The 17,234-nt window shown below is 60.7% G+C and overlaps 3 protein-coding genes across 5 annotated transcripts in view; all 3 read right to left on the minus strand.

Annotated features, from left to right (window-relative positions):
- Nucleotides 1-346: 346 nt before the first annotated feature.
- LOC104151201 (interferon alpha-inducible protein 27-like protein 2A) lies at nt 347-2,395 on the minus strand. Its single transcript, XM_009685843.2, has 4 exons — nt 2,230-2,395; nt 1,729-1,779; nt 1,133-1,294; nt 347-636 (listed from the first exon to the last, which is right to left on the minus strand). The coding sequence occupies exons 1-4, from the start codon at nt 2,378-2,380 to the stop codon at nt 521-523; spliced, it is 480 nt and encodes a 159-aa protein (XP_009684138.2). The 5' UTR covers nt 2,381-2,395; the 3' UTR covers nt 347-520.
- Nucleotides 2,396-3,133: 738 nt separating this feature from the next.
- LOC138062055 (interferon alpha-inducible protein 27-like protein 2A) lies at nt 3,134-4,767 on the minus strand. The gene is made up of 5 exons (XM_068917683.1): nt 4,642-4,767; nt 4,319-4,389; nt 4,165-4,203; nt 3,659-3,820; nt 3,134-3,380 (listed from the first exon to the last, which is right to left on the minus strand). The coding sequence occupies exons 2-5, from the start codon at nt 4,323-4,325 to the stop codon at nt 3,307-3,309; spliced, it is 282 nt and encodes a 93-aa protein (XP_068773784.1). The 5' UTR covers nt 4,326-4,389; nt 4,642-4,767; the 3' UTR covers nt 3,134-3,306.
- Nucleotides 4,768-13,046: 8,279 nt separating this feature from the next.
- The window catches only part of KIAA0319L (KIAA0319 like), a 32,237-nt gene continuing 28,049 nt past the window's right edge, over nt 13,047-17,234 (minus strand). For 2 of the 3 annotated variants that reach the window (XM_068917145.1, XM_009685840.2), the window contains exons 18-21: nt 16,610-16,732; nt 15,975-16,065; nt 15,528-15,619; nt 13,047-14,763 (exon numbers count right to left, since the gene is read on the minus strand). In XM_068917145.1, coding sequence (XP_068773246.1) covers nt 14,576-14,763; nt 15,528-15,619; nt 15,975-16,065; nt 16,610-16,732 — 494 coding nt within the window. In that variant the 3' untranslated portion in view covers nt 13,047-14,575. The remainder of the gene's footprint in view (nt 14,764-15,527; nt 15,620-15,974; nt 16,066-16,609; nt 16,733-17,234) is intronic. The other variant, XM_068917146.1, reaches the window with a different exon arrangement.

Below are 17,234 nucleotides of genomic sequence, written 5' to 3' on the forward strand. Positions count from 1 at the left end.
CACCCCTGTATTTCTACTGATGTCAGTCTGATTCTGTGCAATTGCTGCAAAACTTCTTGCTGCCTGGCAAGAGACCTCTATTGTGGCTAGGAGTTGCTTGGTACATTGCAGACAACCAGGTAGTGGCTCTTACTTTTTTTTTTTCTTTATATCATCCAGACAATTTTCCCCTCAATTTGTTGTTTTTTAGAGCTGCATGAATGGTCTTTCACACGTGCTCTCTGTTGGGTACCCAGAGGCCCTGGCAATAGTCCTCTTGTCTGGCCTCACCGTACCCCCCCCCTCCCACCCATAGCCCCTCTCCCACCCCCGTTGCAACCACACAAACCCACTACAGAGACACCCACCTGCAGCCAGGTTTATTGTTTTCCCATGTACTCTCTGCTCAAGTGGATTGACAGCTTTTAAGAAGACAGCGAAGCAAGCAGTGGGTTTGCAGCGGGCTTTCCAGCGAATGTCACGCTGCTTTTCAAAAGCCTTGGGCTAAAGCGTTTCTTCTTGCTGTTACTCAGCTTTGTGTTTAGGAAGTGTTGTTGGTGCTTGACCCCTTTGGCCACCAGGCACCAGCTGTTGCACCAAGTGACCCAAAGACTGACCCTAGCCCAATTTTGGCACCTAGGGAGAGTCCTGCAGCTCCTGCAAAGACAGAAAGAGACATGATGCCCTCGTACCATCTGCTCTCCCTGCTGATGGACAGGGCACACGATAGGGGTACCTAATGACTTCTCCGACCTCCATCTGGGTGAGCTGGCCTGCAAACGGGCTCTGGACCTTGAGCACCAGCAAGTCCCTTTCCACCAGCCTTTCCTGGAAATGGCCAGAGTGCCTACGAGTGCAAGCCTTGTTCTTGGCAGAAGAGCAGACATGGTACCTTCACGGGCCCAGATGTCTTCAACCTTGGGGCCTTTATCCCAGCAAGCCCTGAATGTGTCTTCCTACTGCATTATGGATTTATCCCTGGTCTCCATCCCTTCCCCACAGTTTTGAGTGATTACATCAAATCATGCACTACAGGGCACAGGCTGGTTTGGCTCTACAGCAAGATTAGTTTATAACCCCAAGTCACTCGTGCACACCCAGGTCTCAGGTGCAGCTGCACAGACAGTTCAGCTCCTCCGCCCTCCCCACTCACCGGCAGACTGCAGCACGGCCACGATGCTGCCTGCAGCCACTCCTCCGCCGTTGGCTATGGCAGCCGCTGACATCATCTTGGCAGCTACAGACCCCGCAGCAATGCCTGTGGCTGTAAATCCCAGCGCCAAGATGCCCACCGGGACACCAACCAATGCCACTCCTGCAGTGTGGGCACAGCAGCGTTACTGCACAGCACATCTCTCCTCTTGCCATCAGCATTTCTTATCCAGCCTCCCAAAAAGGACGCAGACATGAGGGCTGCCAAGAGAGGGCCAGGGGAGCAGGGATAGGACATGCCCCATCCTAGGAGAGGAGAGTCATTCGTGCAGGAGAAAGGCATGCACAGTCGCGGCCATGGGCACAGCCAGGTTTGCAGGGACAGCGCAGGGCCTCCCACTCCCCCAGAGCAGAGCCCAAAGCCCCCCCAGCTGCAGCTCGCCAGCCACCCGTGCGGCTTTGGGGCACCGCAGGCCACGGCTCTGGGCTGCAGCAAGCTCAGGGACAGGGCCACCCTCGCCTGCATGGCCTGGAGGGCTCGGCAGCACCAGGCTCTGCTCAGCCGCCCCGTAACACAGGTGCTTTGGAGCGCCTTACCTAGTCCGACAGCAGCCCCAATGCTTGCTCCTTTGATTTTTCTGCCCATCCCTTGGAAGGAAGGAAGAAGCTTCATTTAGTTGGAGGCAGAGCTCAGTCTTAGGCAGAAAAGGAGCTGCAGCAGCCTATAACACGGTGGTTGAGGGCCTGCGCTTGGTTCCCCCATCCCACTGGCTCAGACAGGCTTTTCCTTGCCACAGTTTGTGGCCACGCTTTTGGCTGGGAAATCGCCATGCCTATGCCATAAAGATGCCCCAGGAACCACCACCATGGGAGCAGGTGCTGGTGCCCTGGCAGCTAGGTGCCGCCTGCCAGATGAGCAGGAGAAGGGAAAGAGAGTCCCAGATGGGGTCCAGCTCCCCGGTGGGGCTGTGACCAGCCACCAGCCAGCCCTGTGCACGCTGCGGCCCTCGTGCCCAGGGGAGCAGATCCCAGGAGCCGAGCCAAGACCCAGGCCCCCCGCCCAGCTGTGAGGACTGGCCCCTCTACCCACCGTCTCACCCCAACGCCAAGCTTCCTGGTGCCTTTGCAAGAATGAGGAAGAGGATGCAGCAATTCGCAGCAGTGATGCACGAGATGGCTCTGGGTAACGACGCAGCCGCACACTGCTCTTGGCTGAGCAGCAGCAGCCTGGGCCAGCAGCCAGCAGCATCAGCGCTGGAGAGGAGCCAGCAGCAAGCCCCAAGCCAGAGCCGGGGCTGCTCTGGGGCGCCTCGTCCCAAGGGTGCCCACCCTGCTTGGGGAGGTCTGGCCCCAGGGGTCCCTTGCCCAGGAGTGCCCACCCCGCCACAGTCCCTACCGTTGTCAACACCAGCCAAGGTGCAGCCTGCTGCTCTCCTGACCGCCCGGGAGGAATGACAGAGCAGGGAGAGCCCTCAGGCCACTCCAGCTCACCCAGTGCCACCTGGGGCTGCTCCACCCCACCCAGCACCACCTGGGGCCACCCAGGGCTGCTCCACCCCCCCACCCCACCCACTGCCACCAGGGGCTGCTCCAGCATGCCCAGTGCCACCTGGGGCCACCCACTGCCACCAGGGGCTGCTCCACCCCCCCACCCCACCCACTGCCACCAGGGGCTGCTCCAGCATGCCCAGTGCCACCTGGGGCCACCCACTGCCACCAGGGGCTGCTCCACCCCCCCACCCCACCCACTGCCACCAGGGGCTGCTCCAGCATGCCCAGTGCCACCTGGGGCCACCCACTGCCACCAGGGGCTGCTCCACCCCCCCCACCCCACCCACTGCCACCAGGGGCTGCTCCACCCCACCCAGTGCCACCTGGGGCCACCCACAGCTGCTCCAGCCCACCCAGGGCCACCCTAGCCGGCCCAGTGCCACCTGGAGCCACTCAGGGCTGCTCCACCCCACCACCCAGTGCCACCCCGTGCTCACACAGCCATTCGTCCTGGGAGAAAAGCACAGATGTCTTTATTTGGGGACTTAGGTGCAGCTAGAGGGATCTGTGCCAGGGGCATCCCAGTGGGATGGGGGGACCACAGTGGGGATGGTTCAGTGCGGGGGTCACGGCAGGGATCCAGGGGATCACAGCGGGGATCCAGGTGGTCCCGGTGGGGTTGGGTCACACTAGGGATGCGACAGCCGCGCCAGCAGCCACCACGGCCTCTGTCGCAGCTGTAGAGAGTCCTGCGGCCCCTGAGGAAGAAGAGAAGTCAGCCCTGCTCCTGGCCCCCCACCCAGCATTCCCAGCCCCAGCTCCCTGCCACGGGGTGGGGGTCCCCCGCACGCCCCCGCCACCCAGCGGCCATGCACGCTGCGCTCCTGGCTCGCTGCAACACCCCCGAGCAGAGCAGGGGCCTCCCAAATCCCATGCCCCTGCTGCCTTCAGGCAGCTCCCCAGCAAGGTTGGGGCCGGGCGCGGGGGGGCCACGAGCATCCCTCCCACCCGCGGCTCCCCGGCACCGAGCACTCACCCACGGACTGCAGGACGGCCACCAGGCTCCCGGCGGCCACCCCGCCACCGTTGGCCACGGCGGCCGAGGACATCATGGCAGCAGCTGCGGAGCCGGCTGCAATTCCTGCTCCAGTAAAGCCCAGCGCTGCCAGGGCTACCGGGACCCCAACGGTAGCGACTCCTGCGTCACGGAGAGCGCAGCAGCGTGAACGATCTCCCGGGCCCTGCTCTTCCCCAGGCTGCAAACTCCTCCAGCCCCGGCGGCTCCTCGGCGGAGCCCTTCGCCCAGGCTCAGAGAGTGGGGGGGGGGGGGAACCCGCGCGTGGAAGCGGACCCCCCGCCCTGCAGCCCGGCTTCGGGGGCTGCCCCGCCGCGGGGCTGCTGCCCCCCGGGCAGCGGGGGGGGGGGGGGAATCTCGCTGCCTCTGCGGCGGAGCTGTGCGGGGCGCCCCCCCCCCTCCCCGGTGAAGCGGTTAATTTGGGGGGCTGTTTTGTGGGGCTGCGCTCGTGCCCGCTAGCGCCTTACCTAGTCCTGCCACGGCGCCCACGGCAGCGCTGAGGATGGCTGCAAGACAAGGCGAGCGATCAGCGGCGCGGGGGGGGACCTCGGCTGCCCCGGCCCCCGGCGCAGGGGGGGCTGCGCGGCCCCGCGGCCCCGGCGAGCGCGGCCGGCTGCTTACAGGTCATAGCGGCGGTGCCGGCGGCGGGAGCGGGAGCGGGAGCAGCGCCGAGCCGGTCCGAGCCTCGCTACCTTCGGGATTCAAGCACAGGACAAGTTTCCCCTTGGGGCGCTGCCGGCCGAGATATCCCCCCCCCCCTCCCCGCCGCCCCCCCGGCATGTCCCTGCGCCAGCAGCGCCGGGAAGACCACCGCTGCGGGCTCGTCCCCCCGCTGCTCGGCGTGCACCCCTCCTCTTCTCAGCCCCATCTGGCCCCTTCCCCCGCGGGAAGGGGGCGCAGCCCCCCCCCCCCCCCCGGATCTCCGCATCTCCGCGGCCGCTGACCTGCGCGGAGCCGCTGCAGCCGGCTGCTCGCCGCCGCTGCCGTCTTTTGTGGCGGGCGGCAGGTGACGCGACATGACGCGGAGCCGCTCAAGGAGAAGCGGTTTCGTTTTCTCCAGGTTTCGTTTCCCCACGATTACTCGCAGGGCTTCAGGCCGAGCCCCTGGGGCGAGAGCGACCGTCCTCGCAGCTCCGCATTGCCGGTCCTGCCTCTTTCTCGGCCCTTTTAAAACCGCACTGCAGAAACTGTAAAGCTTGGCGCTTTTTTTTTTTTTTTAAAAAGACACGCTAGCAGCTCAGCTGGGGCCAGGGCGAGCGAGGGGGCGCGGGCGGGCCGAGCCCCTCGCAGGCCTTCTCTCTTCCCCCTGAAAGCATCAGAAACGGCCCAAGCCACGCTTTGCCGACGCCTTCTCCGGCACGCCGCCTGCTCCCTCCGCGAGGCCCGGGAGCCCTCGGGGGCACCCCCGGCCCGGCAGCCCCCCGCCGGCTCCGAGGTGCCGCTGGCGCCCCGCCGGGCCGCGCGCGGGGACGAAGCGGGTGCCGTAGCGCGTGCGCCGCTGCAGCTGGTTGAAGGGGACCAAATCCAGTTGCAAGTTGATCTGGTTCCTTTTTACCAGCTCCAGGGACGCACGGTGTCTCCGGAGGCGGCGGTGACGGCGGGGTCCCGGCGCGGGGGTCCCAGCCCAAAAATACATACTTCTTAACATTCCATAACGCCGCCGGCTCCATATGGGCATATGAAGAAGTATGTAGGGTTGGGAGGGAGAGGCTGGGCCCGCCGGAGCCGTCCGCCTGGCGCGCGGCCCCCCGGCGCGTCCGTCTCTGCCGCGGGCCGTCGGGACCTTGAAAGGAGGGAAAAGCGGTGGTGAAGCCCGAGGCTGCGGCAGCAGCTGCTCGCACGAGCCATCCCGAAGCCCCAGGTGCCCAGCATCCCCCCCCCCCGCCGCCCCGCTCAGGCACACGGTCGGTTTTGGGGCGGCGGGCAGGGCCGGCTCGAGGCGCAGCCGGGGCGAGGGTGCGCGGGGAGCTCGCTGGCACCTCCGAAACAGGCAGAGCCCTCGCCCGGCCCCGGGCTCCGCGCTGGCACGGGGCCGAGGCGCCGCTCCTCGGGCAGCGCCCGCTGACGGCGGCTCCTCCGTGGCTCTGCCGGGGGGGTCCCCGCGGGCAAGGCTTCGCGGCCGACCTCGCGGGCCCCCGACCGCGGCCGCCGGGAGGGAACCGAGGGAGGCGGGCAGCCCCCGGCCCACGCCGCAGGGGCTTCGCTGCCTCCTTGCGAGGAGGGCCGAGAGGAGCGGGACGCCGCACTCGCCTTGCCGCGAGAGCCCGGCTGCGCCCTGCGTGCCCCACCGGCAAGGCGATGGCGACAGCCCTACCCCACACCTCCACCTAAAGCCAGACCTGCCCCGGGGCAGAGGCAGGTTTCATCCTGGCCCCACCGTCACCCTCCGGGGCCGCAGGTGTGGGGCAGAGTCCGGGGCTTAACCCCTTCCTCTGCTGCCAGCCCCGGCCCGTCCGGGACCTCGCAGCGCCGCCAGACCTCGGCCCCGGCCCAGCGCCCGCTGGCCCAGCCGACCGGCTCCTGGCCGCCGGCTGACGTGGGGACGCTGGGGGGCTCCCAGGAGGGGTTCAGCCCCCATCCCAGAGAGGCTAAACCTGCGGCTCCTGGCCCCAAAGGCCGGCTCGGCCGGGCTCCGGCATCAGGCAAAGGTCTCTGCTACGGCTTCGGCCGTAGCAGGAGCGAAGCCGGGGCGCTGCGACGAGCCGGGACGCGCTGCGGGGACAGCCCGGCGCGGTGGCCAGGGCCAGCGTCACCGCCGCGCTTCGGCTGAAGGCTGGATGCCTCCGGTCTCCCACCTTTCCCTCGAGCCGCGCTCACCCTGGGGCCTCGGGGGAAATCCCGGCAGCGCGGGATCCTCCCGGAGAAGAGGCGGCTGCTCTGCAGGGCGCTGCCAGCGCCTCGTCCTGCTGCCCCCGGGCAGGCAGCGGGACCCGGCGCCTCGCGCAGCGGGGTCGCTCCCGGCCCTTCTCCCTTAAACATGTTTTTGGAAAGTCAGCCGGTTTGGCAGCAGCCCGGCCACCAGCTCCAAGCGTCCCCCGAGGCCGGCGAGCCCCCGGGACGCCTCCGTGTCCCCAGGTGTAGAACAGGGGAGCAGGGCGCTGCCCCCAGCCAGGACGGGCTGCAGAGAGCTGTGACAGCCCCCGACCCGCTCGGGGCGCTGCACCCGCCCCCCCCCGCATCCCGCCGGCGCTCCCGCACCCCGGCACGCGCCGTCCTTGGCGGGGGGGCTGGCTATGAATTCATCCTCTGGAAGAAGGTTTTGCAGAGGTCTCTTGGGCTGGAGACCATGATGGGGGCAAGGGGGATTACCCGGCAGGAGCACAGGGGAAAGCTCAGCCCTCGGAGCGGGAACGGGCCGACGGGCCGCGGCCGGGGCAGGCGCAGCCCCGTGCGCTGACCCCAGTGACCTTCCCGCCCCTAAATTCCCGCTCAGGGCGCCGGGTGCAAACGCCGGGTGCAGGGTGCAGTCCTGGGGGTGCCCAGGCTGCCCCGTCGCAGGGCACTGCGGCCGCAGCAGCCCCGGAGGGAGCCTGGAGACGCTGCCCACACTGCGCTGCCGCTCTCTGCGGGGAGCTGGTGGTGCCGAGCCACGAGCCGTCGCCGCGGGGCGCAGGGCCCTGCCTGTGCCAGCACGGCCGCGGTCCCCCCGGTGCCCCCACCTGCGCCCCCAGCATCCTCCGCCTGCAGCGCCGGACCAGCACCCTGCTCCCGGCGGCAAGCGGCAGCCCCCGAGGCCTGACACCCGCTTAACCCTTCGGGCAGCCCCGTGGCCGACGCCGGAGCCGGGCTGCAGCCCCAGCTGGCGGAGCCGCCCCTGCCCCGGCTGGGCGCCGCGTCCGCAGCGGGACGGGGCTGCTGCGGGCAGCAGCTCACCTGCAGCCGCCCGGGGCCGTCGGCGGCCTCGCGCCGTAGCTCGCCCTGCCCGGGGGTCGTGGCAGCCCCGGCACCGCGTAGCTTGCGGGGCGCCGGGGGCAAACGGCCTGGCAGGGGAGAGGCAGAAGAGCCGGCGAAGGGGCTGCCAAGCCTGGCTTTGGTGACACGCACGCACACACACACACACGGCACGCACGCACACACGGCGTGCACACACGGCGCGCACACACACACGGCGCGCACACACACACGGCGCGCACACACACACACGGCGCGCACACACGGCGCGCACACTCGCACAGCACAGAACAGCCCCAGCCTGGCTATAAAAGGAAGCATCTTTTTTCGCCGCTCTCCGGCAGCGCCGCGTGCCCGGCCGCGCTCGCTGGCTCGCGGAGACGCGTCCCGGCCGTGCAGCTCGTCGCTCCGCCCGGGCCCCGCTCCCGCCGCACACCCGCCGCCCCGGCGGCTTCGCCCGCCCAGCCGGCTGGCAGGAGCAGACGGACGAACGCGAGGCAGGGAGGAAGCTCCGGCGGGGCATCGCCCCGGCCCATCGCGCCCTCCCCCCGGCCCCCCCGGACTCACCGGCCCGGCCGCCGCCGCTCGCAGCCTCCTCCCCGCCGGCGGCCCCGCTGCAGCCGTCCCCGTCCCCGTCCTCGCCCGCCGCCGCCGCCGGGCATCCCCGGGCTTCCCCCGGCCCCGAGCGGCGCAGCGCAGGGCTCGGCGGCGCCGGGGGCTCTGCCCGCCCGCGGCGCCGGGGGCAAGGCCACGGCAGACACCTTGCTGCGGTCACCGAGGGGCAGAGTGAGAAAAAAAGCAGCGCGGCACCCCGGCTCCGGCGGTCCGCGGGCTGCCACGACGCCCTCCCCGCGCCGGGCGCGCTCTGTTTGCCTGCTATTTTTGGCAGCCTCCTAAGAGCTCCTCTCGGGCTATTAATAATGAGAGTGCGAAATTCGTTTGGCCTCTCCTATATAAGGAAAGGTAGAGGCTTAGAGGCAGCTAAATATACTGGCGCGTGCGGGAGCGAGCGGGGAGGCTTTGGCACCGCGTGTGGAAAAGGGATTGTTTGAACAATGGAAAGACGGACTCACTCGGCGCGCGGGGCCCTGCGCGGACGGGCGGGCGGGCAGCGGGTCAGAGCGCCCGCCGAGCCCCACGCCGCGGCACGCGTCCCTTGGGGACCCGGCGGGCCGGGTTTGCAGCAGCGGGGGCCTCGCGGCCGTCCTCGCGGCCCGGGCACGGGAACGGGCTCTCCGCCGGCCGGCGCGGGACGAGAGCTGGCAGAGGGCAGGTCGCGCGGGCAGCAGCGGCGCTCTGCAAAACCCCCGCGCGGAGCCGGCTGCGCTCGCCCCCAACCATGCACCGCAAACCAGGCACCCTAAAATTAAGCCCCTGGGCCAGCAGCAAGGAGGGGCAGAGCCCTGCCGAGGGACGGCTGCCAGGCGGCTGCGCCAGCCCTGGCGCCCCGCTGTGCCCCGCAGCGCCCGCGGAGGAGCAGGGAGCGCCGCCCGGGGCTCGCCCTCCGCAAACCGGGATGCACTGGCTCGCTGGCCTGTTACGCGCTTGGAGGAGGTTTCGGGCTGCTGCAAACAGGGCCGGCCGGCCGTGACCTTGCCCCGCGCCGAGGCCCGGCTGGCAGAGGCAAAGCAGCAGCAGCTCGGGGAATCCGGCGCCCAAAACCGCGGAGAGGCAGCGCCAAAGTCACGGGCTTGTAACAGGGACGGCACCAACGGGGGCGAGAGCGCGCCCGGAGAGCTGGGAAGGAAGTGCCCGGCCTGGCAAAGAGCAGGGTTTGGGTTTGCCTCAGGTGTTGGTGCTGTTTTCACTTTCTCTGGAGCAGGGAGCTGTTTAGGGAGGGACAGTCGATGCCGGGGAAGCTGGTTTGTATTTTCAGCTATTACGAGTTCCCCTCCCGTTAACGGCCCGACCGGCGCGCCGGCTCTGCCGTCCCAGCGCCGGCCGAGGTGGCCGGTGTCCCCAAGGGCCGCCGGCGCGCAGAGGGTCCCGGTGCCGGCGGCTCCCTCGCCGGCAGCCTGACTTGCCCGGGGTGAGCAGAGCCCTGGGAGCCGCTGCTTCGGCTGGGGTCGCCCTGACGCTCCCTGAAACAACCCCAGGGCCGAGCAAAGCCCCTTCCCCCCCGAGCAGACGTGCAGGAATGACCCTCGGCGGGGGGCCCGTCCTTCCAAAACTCGGTCCCCGCTGGCAGCGCGGAGCGGAGCCGAGCAGAGGCCGCAGCGGTGAAACCCTGGCAAACTCCCCCTCCGCCCTGGGATGGCGACAGTTATCAGGAAATAAAAATAGCAGAGCTGGGTAACGCTAACTAGAGGGCATGGCTGCGCTGCTGGAAGGTGCCCAGATAAGCGAGAGAGATTGCTGGAGACGGGGGCTGCTCCCAGACCCGTTCCTGCTGGGGGCAGCGAGGAGGGGGCACCTGGTGCAGGGCTGAACTTCTCCTACGGCCGCCGGGCTGCTTCGGTGCCCGGCTGACGCCAGGCGAAGGCAGCGCTGCAGCGCTCGTGGTCAGGCCCCCCGGGCCCGGGGAGCACAGCGGACTATTGGCTTCTCCTTTCCTTAGGTGACATTGAACTCCGAGGGCTCCAGTACAACCTGTCGACCACGCGAGACGCGCATGGACAGAAGGGCAGTGCTGAAGGTGAATTTCCTCTGCTCTTCAAAACATCCGCCTCCCACACTGCCATCAGGCCCCTTCTGGCTGCAGCGGCGCTAAAGCACGCTCTCGGCAGCGGCCAGCCACAGCCACAGCCGCAGCCGGGCAGCCTTGTCCATCCCCGTCAACGACTCCGCTCCCAAGGCTCCTCTGCTTCCTCGGGAGGTGCAGTTAGGCCAGGCACGGGTGCAGCTCGAGCCCGGAAGCTTCTGCTAGTTCACCTGCCAGTGAAATCAAGGGTGCCCGCGTGCCTCCGCTTCAGGGAACGAAGGGCCCTCGGCAGACGGGTGGGGACCTGCACCCGTCGCCAGCCCGAAACACCAGCCCACGGCACCCCTGCACCTCCTGTGGCTACAGCGCGCAGCTGGACGCCAAAGCTTCAGCTCTGCTGCTAGGGGTGACCGACCTCAAGGAAATCACTGATGGCCTTTGCCAGCGTGGCAGGAGAGCAGGAGCAAGTGAGCTGCTCAACCTGGCAGAGCAAGAGACCGGGGCGAGGGCGGTCGGGGTTCAGCGATCCCAGGCTGAAACTTGGCATTCAGCTAAACAAAGCCAGAGGTCACGTTACAAGTGCAAGGTTCGTTGTATGAGACTCGGCATCTGTGACCTTCCCTCCTGCGCCCTACGCGAAGGCAGAGCAGTCAAGCCGTAGCGGTTGCTGCAGCCGGCTGCTAAGCAAGCGGCAGCCTTGGCCGTCTGTCAAGCAAGCGCTCGGCAGCCCTGCGAGCCGCTTATGGTAATGGTGCCCCACAGGGCGCTGCAGCTAAAGCAGCCCCTTGTCCAGCGGTGCCTACCGAGCCCCTGCTGCCTGGCACTGGGGAAGAGGAACGAGGAAGGACTTCCAATTCTTTGCAAGAGTACAGTGCTCTTACTGGGAACCAGCCCACAGCTGAAACTGGAGAAAGAAGCAAGCTAAGCAGCAGCAAAACATCTTCCCTGTTTATTTGCAAGAAACATTTTGTTTTAAAAAATTAGTCTTGATCCAAGTAACACTGCAATCAACAAACATTGTTAGACCAAAGCTCAGACAGGCTGGGCAGCCCCCTGGTATACAGAAGAATGAAGAAAAGATTTATGAGCAAACTATTTTAAAACAAGATCGCGACATTTGCCTCCAACACGTTAACAAATGTTTGAAGTACATTTATGTTAAAGAAGAAAACAAAACCAAGTTAAGCTGATGGTTCATCTAACAGATGTCTCAGCTCTTAACTTCCACACATGGGTAACTCGTAGCCAGTGTCTCTAATTGTGCAATCATGATGCATAGCAATGCAGAAACCTTCCCATTGCAAGGTCAAACTAGGATCACAGTACTTGGGTAACAAATGAGCAATGATATGAGTGATGCTAGGGGGGAGGAGGAGAGGGCAGTAAACGATTCTAAAATAATGCATTTATTCTACACACACGCACGCACACACACACCCACACCTTGGAAGGAGGTCTGCATTATAGTGCACTAAAACAGACAACCTGCCCCTACTGCCGGCGTTAGGAGGTTCCCATGGCGGGCCAGAAGCTATCGCCGTTGGCTTGCGAGGGTATCCTCTCGCCCTCCAGCTTCGCGTTGCCTTAGGCTTGGACTCTCGTCCGCGCACCCCTCGTCCTTTGCAGCCCCCGCGCAGGTGACAGCTCAGAGGCACCAGGGGTTAACAGCCAAGCGAGAGAGGGCTCCGGGGAGGGCCGGCAGCTCCCGGCTGGCCTGGCGGAGAAGCTGCACAGCCAGGGAATACTCATGGGAAGCAGCCCTCTAAGGGGAGGCTCGCGCTATGCTCTGTCACAAACCTGTGCTAGGGGATGACAAACGACTAAGGCGCGAGGAAGGTCGAGGAAGCTGTGCTCGCGGAGCTGCTCAGCACGGAGCGCAGGGAACGCCACAGCCTACTGCAAAGTCAAGCTTTCGCCGAGGCAGGAAACGCCGCTTCTGCCCACGGCGGTGCTGCCAGCTGACTAAAGCACTGCAATGTAAATGTTTGTTTCCCACAGTGAAATATAAGGGGGAAGAAAATAACCTCAGCTAAGCAAAGGTGCTGTCACGTGCCAGATTCTAATTCTTCCCTTTTCCATAATAGGGAGCCAGGGCTAGCTTAAAAGCGCACTGTGCTTTTAAGTATCCTGTGAGGATACTGATCTGCGCAGTAAAGAACACCCGAAAGCTCAACCACGGCAAGCGATCCTATTTACTGCAGAGAGGGCTTCCCCAGACGGAGAGGAGCAAAAGGCTCAAGAAAGCACATGCTCCAAGAACGAGAAACAGTTAAAGACGACAACACCGCTCCTCTAACAGCATAAAATAAGGTCAGGCACAGTCCCAGGACCAAATCTGCTTAACTCCTGCAGCTTCAAAAAAATCTCATTTTCTTTTAGTTTGTTAATCTCGCATCCAAATGAAGGGAAACACACTGGAGGGTGGAGTCACTCAAGAGTTAAGCCTCTGGCCATTAGTACAACTTGCAACAATAGTTTCAGACAAACACTCACTGTGCCCCTTTAAGGCATGGTAACTGCAGCATCCTGGTGTCCCGCCATCCCCGTGTGTGGTCCAAGGCGGGCTTGGGGGAAGGAACAGCTGCGAGAAAGAAAGGGTGCGGAAGGAGCAGCCCTGGCCCGGGAAGCCGCGCGCACAAGGCGGAGGTGACCTGGGTTGCACCGCAGCGGAGCGGGAGGCGAGCCCCGTGCCCGGCGCAGCGGATGGGGCACAAGGCTAACGCCGCGGTGCTCGGCGAGAACGACATAGACTCCGGTGCTGGTGCCCGAGGAAGACAGCTGATTGCCCGGAAAAATAAAGTTAGCAGCAGCCATGACTACATTCAGTGAGGGAACATTCCCTTACTTTCAATAGTGTTTAATCTTCACCTAGCTCAACACAAATCAGTAGTGCAGCAATATAAATACAACCAAGGAAGTTAAAGCCTTTTGGCTTTTATACCCCAAAAAAGCCAATGGAATAGGTTTCCAGTTCTAATAAATTAACACAAAGAAAGGCAATAAACTGCCCACCCATCCCTGGAGGAGCAATGGCATCCTTCATGCCAGTGAGAGGCTGATTGCTGGCCAAGGACAGGGGTGCAGCTCATGAAAGCAGTACAGTGAGATAAAGAAGCAGGTATAGGAAAGGACCACCACACACCCAATTCCTAGAAAGGCCTTTCCCAGAGTCCAAGCAGCAGGGAAACACCGCCGCTGGCACTCAGCATGTGATGCCCGCAGGTGCTGAGAGTTCCCCTTTCTACTGGCTAAAGTGCATTAAGTGTGCACTTACACTGTGCTAGGAGCAGGCAGGGTTATTCAGCCACAGCATGAGGCCACTAAGCTACCAGCCAGAGGGGAACAGCCAGCTGTTGGGAATTGAGGATATCAACCCCTGTTGGCCTGGGTTGTACAAGTTTTAAGAAAAAGTCTATGGCATTTCATAATCAAGATACAGCTGGTAACATCCAGATTCGTGGAGGGTTTGGGGACCTATGGAGAGTGCTGGGTCATTGAACAACATCTCACAGCTTTGGAAATAAGCCAACCATTGGATGCAGGTACCAAAGGTGGGTGTCCCCTCCCTGGCTCTGGCACCCACCAGGAGAGCTTTCTGCAGGAGGGGGTCTCCTAGCCCAGCAAGCTAGCACAGACAGGTCAGTTTTTCACATTTGAACAGGCACTGTGTCAACACTCCCAGCGAGAGAAGCCTGACACAATTTAGAACAGCTACAAAACCCTCTCCCAACTGCAAGTTGATGGGGCGTGACCAGAGAGTTTAGCTTCCCCCTCTGCACACTCCAAAAGCAGACAGTGCATGTGAAAGGACAAGTTTAAATCAAAATAGTGCTTAAATGATTAGGGAAGGTGGGAGTAAAAGAGAAGAGTTGTTGTACAGCAAGAGTAGTCTGTGCAAGGCTACTGGAGCCTGAAGGGAGCTCAGAGCACAGCTCAAAGCACAGCCTTGACCTTCCTTCTCCAAGGAGCTCCCAAGGCAAACGACCTGGAAGTCCCTGGGTGTTTTTCTCTGCTGCAGTTTGAGGTGGGCTAGGAGGGTCCCGCACATTCACGGTTGCTCCAAGTGGTTCTATCCCGCTGCATTCCAGATGCCAGCTCTGTTTTTTCCTGATGAATAGTCTGTGGTTCACAGTTACCTTCTCCTCCCTTTGATTTCCCTTGACATTCAAATTCAAGTACAACCAGTTTTAACTGAATTAAAAGAAATCCACAAAACCAAAGTTATTTTCTGTGAAACAAGTTAGCAGCACAGTCCTAATCAAACCGGCCTCCAAAGGCCCTTATAGAAGAAGATGGGAGCAGCCTTCTCTGCCACAGAGCTCCAGCAAAAGGCTGCCTGGGAGAAGCTATAGGATTTCCTCCCTCTGGTTCTTGGGTTTGAGCATCACTTGTCCATTGCGCAAGGAGCCATTCTGACTGCGGAGCAGTTTCCCTTTTTCCCGGTCAGGCCATGTGAAGATGGCTTCATCACTGTCCAGTTCAGATTCTGAGTGCATCAGGCTAGTGTTGAGGATCTGGGCTTTCTGTCTGGCACCTTGGAAGGAGAGACATTCCCATGTTAAAAATACTTTTAATATTAGTCAAACACACCTTACTCCATTCCCCCCCTTTCACTCTCATTCTTTCAACATGTCAAAGGGGTAGTCTAATCAATACACTTTCCTGGATCTGCCACTTATTCCTTCAAAGGTTGAAGACAAAGACAAAGTGATCCTGTTTAAGATAACTTGGCATGACAGAGGTCACACAGACATTTTGAGATACTGCAAAGCACAACACGCAGGTAGGGAAAAAAATTATGTTACCAAAAGGGGCTGTGAAAATATGCGAGATCTCTGCCTCCCTGACTTGGCTCAGGGGCATTGTTTAGAGAGCTCTCTGAGGGCAAAAAGCTGTAGTAAAGAGAATATGCAGGTGTGTGAGAGAAGATGACTGCGTTCTTACTATCCTTCCTACTCATCTCTGCTTCTCTTGCCTGAGAGTTCCATAACTGAGAAGTTATAGTCGATACCAATTTTTGGACCTTTCTGTGAACAGTTTACAGGTCTCCACATAATACCTCTATGATAGAAAGTGGAGACATCAGGACTAAGCCAGTTTCAGCCTTGATTTCTAAACCACAGTTAGTCAATTTACCTAAATGCTCTGCCTACACATCTGAAACAAGCTCTTTGATCTTCTGAGACTTGTCTGTCAGTGCCTAACATTAAGTTTGTCTCACTCTGTGATCTTAAGTCCACTGAGGAGGAGTATTCTTAGTCAGCATTCTGGAAACGCTGAGCTCGTCTCATGTTTTACCTGCTTTGGGATTTGGCTTCAACTCCAGGCTTTCTTGATCCGTTGCATCCAAAATCTTGTATTTGCTTTTTCTTTTGGATTTTCCTTTTCGTCTAAAGGGGAAGAACAGGAATTAAGAGGCAGGCTATTTCTGAACAAGCAAGAAAAAAAACCCTCTGATCTTAAAAGCTACAGTACTACTTGCTTATTCCAGACTATGTTCATATCAGAAAGCAACACGCTAAAAACATTGCTTTAGTTGCACATTTACAGGCAAATCTTGCTTCTGAACTGAACCCAGAGTCCGAGGACCTTATCGTTTCACTTGAAACACCAAGGGACAAAAACTAACATCATAGGACTAAGCAGATGACCTGCTGGGACTATGGGTTTGAATCTCTTCCACCTCCTAATACAGCCCCTTGTTCTGAAGCACTGGTACAGTGCGGGTTATGGGCTCAGTCCCACCTCTTACAACAGCAGATCACCATCCAGGATAAGATTCCAAAGGCAACCACAATGACGAAAGATGCAATGATCACATACAGCACACTCCATTCTGAAAGCAAAACACCCCAGAGATAAAGACATTTTGGTACCTCATACAGCTGACGGTGTGGACTTTAGATGACTATTCTTGAGAAAAAGAAAGGCAGGCCTGACTCTTTGCTGAATTAGAGAGCCTATCATCCATCACTGACAGTAGCACCAACTTGCCTAGGGAAGCCACAAGTCTGAGACTCAGTGCTCAGGCTTCTTGTAGAAGCCTCTTTGCCATATTTGAAAATGTCTTTTGATTTACAAAATTTACTTTTCTATAGCAGGAAAGCCTCTGAAGGGGCATGACAAAAAAGGGTTCAATTTATACACTAGAAATGGACTCAATTCTTAGTAAGTGTTCAGCAAGAGGTTCTGAAGAGTCATTTCCCTACCAAACATTCCCTGCCAAAGAGGTACAACTAGTGAGATTAGGAGTGGGACTAACTCCTTATCCAAACATGATGTCAGAGATACTGGAAGAAAGTGAGTACTGTTATTCAGCCTACCCTGGGGTTCAAACACTGCTTCCTAAAGACAAACAATCCCAAGATGACTGCACGTACCACAGTTACTTTCGCCATCCCCCATCTGCACCTTGATGAAGTTCTCCATCCAGAATGGGTCACAGATGCAACGTTTGGTGAAGGAGTCACAGCGTCCATGCTCAGAGCAGTTTAACTGACATGCTAGGGACCAAAACCAGCAAGGTGAACGGAATGACTTATGTGCAAGGTTAAACCAAGACTTAAGTAATCTTGCATGTATTCTAACTCCCACTAAGAGGACTTGGGCTGCCTGTGGGCAAAACAATGTGACTTGTAGCTCCCACTCCATATTCTGGAAGTCCTGAGAAAAAGAGCTAAAGACAAGACAGGAGATAAACCACGAGTTTTTGTGCCTCCCACAGGGGGCAGTCGTAGCCAAATCATCTTCCCTTTGCTGCTTAAGTCTGGCTACATATGGAATACGGAAACTGTTTTGCTACTTATCTTTGCAGGCTGCCAAAAAAGTACAAAAAGAACAGAGCACTGCTGGGCAAAATTGCTTAGAACCTCAACAGTCAAAACTAGACAGTATAGTTTAAAAGTAGGAGTTCAAGATGGCCAATCCCAGCAGGCTCTAACTTGAATCTAGTCACTCTGTAGTTCATCTTCTTAGCTTAACTATAATTGCAAGTAGCAAGAAGTG

Source organism: Struthio camelus, chromosome 23 (genome assembly GCF_040807025.1).
Source record: "Struthio camelus isolate bStrCam1 chromosome 23, bStrCam1.hap1, whole genome shotgun sequence".
Lineage (NCBI taxonomy): Eukaryota > Metazoa > Chordata > Aves > Struthioniformes > Struthionidae > Struthio > Struthio camelus.

Coding starts and splice junctions, on each gene's coding strand:
- LOC104151201 (XM_009685843.2), bottom strand. CDS start 2,380: ATGCTGCTGGCTGCTGGCCCAGGCTGCTGCTGCTCAGCCAAGAGCAGT. Junction 1,780..2,229: donor CCAGGAAGCTTGGCGTTGGG/GTGAGACGGTGG, acceptor CTTCCTTCCAAG/GGATGGGCAGAAAAATCAAA. Junction 1,295..1,728: donor TGGGGCTGCTGTCGGACTAG/GTAAGGCGCTCC, acceptor CCCACACTGCAG/GAGTGGCATTGGTTGGTGTC.
- LOC138062055 (XM_068917683.1), bottom strand. Junction 3,821..4,164: donor GGGCGCCGTGGCAGGACTAG/GTAAGGCGCTAG, acceptor TCCGTGACGCAG/GAGTCGCTACCGTTGGGGTC. Junction 3,381..3,658: donor GGCCGTCCTGCAGTCCGTGG/GTGAGTGCTCGG, acceptor CTTCTTCCTCAG/GGGCCGCAGGACTCTCTACA.